Source organism: Chenopodium quinoa, unplaced genomic scaffold (assembly GCF_001683475.1).
Source record: "Chenopodium quinoa cultivar QQ74 unplaced genomic scaffold, ASM168347v1, whole genome shotgun sequence".
Lineage (NCBI taxonomy): Eukaryota > Viridiplantae > Streptophyta > Magnoliopsida > Caryophyllales > Amaranthaceae > Chenopodium > Chenopodium quinoa.
This window is the reverse complement of record NW_018744284.1, coordinates 2,477,762-2,484,190: the sequence shown is the minus strand read 5'-3', so window position 1 is coordinate 2,484,190 and position 6,429 is coordinate 2,477,762. Positions and strand designations below refer to the sequence as shown.

At 40.6% G+C, this 6,429-nt stretch overlaps 1 protein-coding gene across 1 annotated transcript; it reads right to left on the bottom strand.

Moving 5' to 3' along the window:
- Positions 1 to 1,141: 1,141 nt before the first annotated feature.
- Positions 1,142 to 2,966, bottom strand: LOC110695026 (protein FAR-RED IMPAIRED RESPONSE 1-like). Its single transcript, XM_021872218.1, has 3 exons — positions 2,866 to 2,966; positions 1,571 to 2,741; positions 1,142 to 1,474 (listed from the first exon to the last, which is right to left on the bottom strand). The coding sequence occupies exons 1-3, from the start codon at positions 2,964 to 2,966 to the stop codon at positions 1,142 to 1,144; spliced, it is 1,605 nt and encodes a 534-aa protein (XP_021727910.1).
- Between the last annotated feature and the right edge of the window lie 3,463 nt (positions 2,967 to 6,429).

Genomic DNA, 6,429 nt, shown 5'->3' with positions numbered 1-6,429 from the left:
CCAATGACTATCTGCCTACCTTTAAGGTCAGGAAAACGTATCTTCAGCTTTCATGTTGATTGTTGTCCTCTAATATGCAGCTCATACTGCGGTGTTCTTATGTTGGCGTGTATTAAGTTCTTTGCCAGAAGATTCACCACGAGGTTCAGTGTGGTAGGTGGTGTATATATCTGTGTTTTGGGTGAAGATCTCTGGAATGGTTGATTAAAGTGTTTGTTCTGTTCTGTTCTTATAGCGGAAGATTCCTATTGCTCGGGCAGATCTGTTCTTAGACGACATGCAGTGTGAAGTGAACGAATTGAAAGACTGTCTGGGAGATGCCATTCCAGGGACTAGGAAAACAGCGCGACGACTGTGATGTGGGGCCTGACAAACAATTTGAACATTGTCATTTACATTCTATTGTCTTTGTAGGAATATGGTTTCTGCTGTTTGAACTTGATCAGTTTGTGTTCTCTGCACTCGATAGTATTCTCAAATACGAGTGTGTTTAAATCGTTTTCGACCATTTATAGTTTTTACAAAGGTAATTAACTTGCTAAGTCTAGTAATATTGGCCGTTTGTAGAGCAAGTAAGAGGAAGATGTGAGGTAATTATTCCTTCTCTTCTTGCTAAGCCTATGTATCCCATGTTGTGTTTTGAGAATGTTTTAGGATAATGACATGGCTTACGCATTGTTGGCTAAAGTCATGTTTAAGGAAGAAAGTTACTATGTTATGCTTATTTTTCTTCTGTGCTTACTGCTGTTATTTTTACATGTTTACATGTTAACACATGAAAATCATACATACTCAAAGCATCGTCTTTTAAAAAGTATCGTTTTTTGAAATTGACCTCAAGACCTTGAACCGTTGTCTGTACATCTTGAAAAGGATTACAAGACCTTGGACGTTTGTGTGTATATATATTTGTCGCCTATGAAATTATCTCAAACACAAATGTGATGAGTTTAATTACATGTTTCAAATGCTTAACAGTTTTACAAACCGATGGAAAGAATATGCCCCCGTAATCTGTCTTCATATGCTCAAACAAACGAGCGGCCTGGATATGCTCAAGCTATATTAGTTCATCAAGACGTTTCTGCTTCACCTGTGACAGGTGTGATGGGTTAAATGTGAAATAATCACTGAAGTAAAATCACATGAATTTAGGATTCATACTTACATGTAGCTTCCGAGAAGACATATGTGCCTTCCCCTTCCCCTTTGTTGTCTTCCTAAACACCAGATCCTGCAACACCATTTCCTCCTCAACACCTGCATCCTGCTCCACAACATTTCCTGCCATTCCTGCCTTTTCTTGCCTCCTCCGAAACACCAGATCCTGCAACACCATTTCCTCCTCCGACACACCTGCATCCTGCACAACACCATTTCCTGCATCCTCCTCCTCCTCCTCAACACCATTTACTCCATCCTCCTCCTGAACACGGTTTGCTGCATCCTCCTCAACAACATTTCCTACTTGCTCCTGTATGATTTAGATAGAGATATAACATCAGTCAGAAAATAATAACATGCTCAGCAGTCAGATTCTTTAAGTATTGAAGAAAGCATAAATTCTAACCGGGCTAGGCTTCTTATTCTTGTTGGTTTTCTTGTAGCCGGTTTCAGCTAACGTCTTGTGCCTTGAACCCTTAGGCCTGCCCCTTTTCCTTTTCTTAATTATAGGGTCTTTGATAACAAGGTCCATGGCAGCTGGACAGGAGTCTACGGCATTAGCATCAGCAGCAGGATTCCTAACTGAGGAAAACGTTCTGCCTTCAGTGGCTGATGACAATGTACTAACTACAGGAACATTTTCCTTACTCTTCTTGTCCCTACGCTCATTAACAGCTAATTGAAGCTTCGATAGTGTTTCAATTACCATATGGACCGTTTGATCGTCCACCATGGCAGCGGTTTCACATAAGGGCTCGAGTTTTTTCATCATTTTGTTGAATCTCTTCACATTGACCGTGTCTCCCGGATCATGGTAGGCCACCTTCACCCTAGTGTGCTTCCGGGGTATGTCCTTCCTCCAACGGTCTACAACGTACTTCTCTGGTAGATCTTCAACCAAGTTTACATCCAAAATCGTAATATAGTGTTTGCAAAGTATGCCGCTAGTCTCAAACTTCCTACAGTCACACTGCACCTCCTTTGTCATTTGACAGAAAGTAACATTGTAGGATCTTCGCCTGTTTGTAATGACATCCTCACTCGCACCGGGGGGTACTATCCATACACGATCGACCACCGAATACTGAATAAGCTTTTCAGACAAAACCTTCTCTCCTCGGACGTTGCAATACATCATTCTCGTACACTCCTTTTGAACTTCTTGAAACTTGTTGTCCGTGTATAACTTTTGGAATATTTTTTTGAATTTGAATCCACTAACCAACCTCCTAAGGTACTTCGAGCAACGCGCATCTGCACTCAGTTCATCTCGAACGCGTTGATCCAAGGCCATGCAATACTTTTGAGGAAACTCATGGAGTTTTGTTTTGCGGTTCACATAGCCGTCAAAAAACCGATTGATGCTCTCCACCCTTTGTGTGGTCTTCATACCGGCCCAAAAAAACTTCTTCATGTACACAGGCACCCACATATGACTGTCTTTGTGTAGGCTCTGTAGCCATTCATTGTCCTGCAACTTATACTCAGCAATAAACTCTGCCCATCGGGTTTGGAACTCCTCGGGGTCAAAGCTCTCATATACCAGCTCTTTCAGGAGAGTGACGAACTCCTGGTAACTACACAACAATGATAACAGCAGACCAGCAACAACAGGTTAGCTTGACTTTATTATGGGAATCAGATTATTAATATCAAGACCTTGGAAATTGTAAAGCCAGAAGGAGGAATTTCACAACATACCGTGCACACTTGCCGAGTTTCTCATGGATCTTGCTCATGATATGCCATATGCACCAACGATGCACCGTGTTTGGCATGACTTCAGCAAGGGGCCTCCGCATAGTCGCCGCTTGGTCGGTCAATATGGCTTTAGGAGCTCGATTGTTCATGCAAGCTAGCCACTGTCGAAATATCCACGCAAACGTATCGCAGTCTTCATGCGAAACAAGAGCACATCCCAACAACAACGATTGCCCATGGTGGTTCACACCAACAAAGTTCGCAAACAGGAGCTCGTACTCATTCGTTAGGTATGTTGCGTCGAAGCAAACCGCATCACCAAAGTCCTCATAAGCTACCCTACTTCTTGCATCCACCCACAACACATCCTTAAGCCTCCCTTCTTCATCCAAACGTTGAGCATGGAAAAAATTTGGTTCCCGGTTTGCATTTTGTCAAAGTACTCCATCATTGCCACCGAGTCCCCTCCAACCATCTTCAACCGCCTAGCCTTGTACACCTCATGTTGTAAATCTTTTAACGTCAGATCCATGTTACCCTTCCGTTCGGTCGCCATGAAACCGTGTATTTGAGAAACCAGTACACCTTGCTCGTACAAATCTGTCAGCGTCTTCTTCGCTTTGCAGGTCATTTTCTTCATGTGGTACTCCTTAACAAGCTTATAATTTGCCGGATCAATCGCGTGATTATGCTTTAATTCCAGGCTCTTCAACTCCCACAAGCCATCTTCGTTAACTTTAGCATAAACACGGGCCTGACATTCGCACTTTTTCGAAGTCCTCTTCATACCACTTAATTCATCCGCACATACCACCCCATCAACTAAACCACCTGAACCTCCATGGCTCATTGCCTTTGCCCTCTTCTTCGCTTCCCTCCTAGCCCTCATGTCGGGTTTTCCCCAGCACTCACACTTCCACGTGACTTTGATTTTTTTTGGGTCCCCCGTCCTAGAACTTACACCTTGAGCCCTTGTCACTCCAAACCCCGTCTGCTCAGCATAGTCCTTGTAGTAGGCTTCAACCTGTTGCCAACACTGGAAAACCATCCCTTCCTTAGGCTCCTCAACAACTACAGTTATTTTGTTGCTACCAACCACAGTCATGTCATCTGCACAACTACCTGCAACAACTATGTCTTCTATACCCTCCTCCATATGGACGTTACCCCGAGACTTAACTCCACTGCCACAATCACTAGGCCCCTCAACAGCTACTGCTATTTCGTTGCTACCAACCACAGTGTGAGTCGTATCAATTGTTTTCACGGGGGATAAAAACCTAACATCCATGTCAAGTGCACAACTACCTGCATCATATATGTCTTCTGTACCCTCCTCCATATGGACGTTACTCCGAAACTTATCTCCACTGCCACAATCACCAACTACAACCTCACTGCCCCTTATAACGCTTTCTGCTGTTTCCATTTGCATAATATCAATCTTCTCCAACAACAACAATTCACCCTTCATAAAGAACACCAACATAATTACTACGATACAAATTCATACAGAACGCCAACATAATTATAATATAAAATTCAACACAAATCAACCAAACACGTTTCACATCACACATTCAACCCAACGCAGAAAATCAACCAACCAACCAATTGAACAACCAACACAACCAATTTCCACATAAACTAACAAATCAACACATGGATTTTTTTAAAAACATACGAAGACAACACGTTGTTCTCAAAAAGTAAAAAGTTGCAATGTAAACAAAATCATCCGGCCATTTCCGGTAACCTCAACCCCCTTTTTAACAGACGAAAAGGTCCTTAAAATCCTATTGCTTTCAAAATTATTCCGACTTCGGTCCAAATTATGAATTCATTTTCATGAATTGTGGGCGCATGACAACTACAGAACAAAACTGAAGACTGCAACAAGCGACGATAACATAGATCAGAAAAATACCTCGTAATTCGAAGATGTGGGTGGTTTTTTCAACTGGGCTTGTACAATTCGTCGATGTGTGAATAACAGAGCTAATTCTCCGAACAAGCTCCGTGTTTTTTCAACTGGACTTGTACAATTCGGCGATGTGTGAAGAACAGCGCTAATTCTCCGAACAAGCTTCTGGGTATGTGAATATTTTCCCGCCAAAACGTGAAGAAGTTAACGCCATCCCTCCAAGTCTCCAACAGATTGACAGAAGGATGTCATAGACAAATCCAATAGACAAATCTAAATCAGCAACTGGTCACGTAGACGAATCCAGCTCAGCATGTCAGTAAGTGAAAAACTTCCACTTATTTTCTGAATTGCCACTGTGAGTAACAAGTTTGTTACTCACAGTGAGTAACAGGGAATTAGCCTAAATTAACACAAAAGGTGATGTATGCTAATGGAGCAAAGTCAACAGCAAGAATCTTGGAAGAGATGGTAATTCGTTCATGCTATTATGTATGATTATAGTTTAATCTCTAACATGACTAACTATATTTCAATTATTTCATGTGTAGATGAGTCTTCCACCACCTGAACATGAACCTTCTCAACAAGAGGGTGAAGGGGCTACGGAACATGAAACTGGGCAAACTGAACAACCCATCTATGTGAAGCTATATGAAAAGACCCATACGTATTGTCACCTGCTACTCTTTAACAACATCAAATAATAGTGATACTTTAAAATACTGTGATGTTTTCTTCTATTTACTTACATTGTGCTTATATAGGCATGTCAAAACTGGCTTAATGGAACCTAAGGCAGAGGCTAATTTGAAAGCTTTGAAAGAGTTGCATGAGAAAGAAATTCAAGAGCATGGTGTGGATAACCTCACTCCTATGGAAGCTTATCCTAAGGTCATCAAAGAGTGTTCTGGGTATATTAGAGGCCTTGGAGCTGGACCAACGCCACCAAAAAAACCAAGAAATGGGGCTGAGTCAAGCGAGGTTAGAGAGGAAATCCAACAAATCCAACAAGCTGCCTCAGAGCGAGAGTATGCACTCCGCGAAGAAATCGAACGTATCAAACAAGAAAGTATAGAACGAGAGAACAAGCTAAAGCAAGATAGTATTGAAAGAGAGACCAAGCTGAGACAAAAGTTGAGGGAAGAAATGATGTCAATGATGGAGGCAGCGCGTTCTTTAACTTAAATTATACATTATCCAAGTAAGTTGCATATTTTAATTATTTTGCGATTCTTATTTTTTTAGCCTTCGTATTAAATAAATCTTTTTTTTTTCAATTGCTCGTAATATAAAATTATTTGACGATAATAGGTATTTTTGATGACTCTGGAAAGTACATATGTGTAAACAAACCTATTCTAATTGGTTTTCTCTAATATTGAAGCATAGTTGTATTCCTTCCTTAATTTCAAGATTATAAAGCTTCTGTTACGTTAATTTGATAATAAATTTATCTATTAAAATTTTGACTAATATATAAATAATTAAGGTTTTCAAATTTTGACTATTATATATATAACCTGAGCATTGAGTACATCTCTTTTTGGTAGTTAATGAATTATTGAAATTTTGACTAATATTATAACTAACACTTTTTTTTTCATTATTTCTTATTTAACTAGTGTTCTTCTTTACTT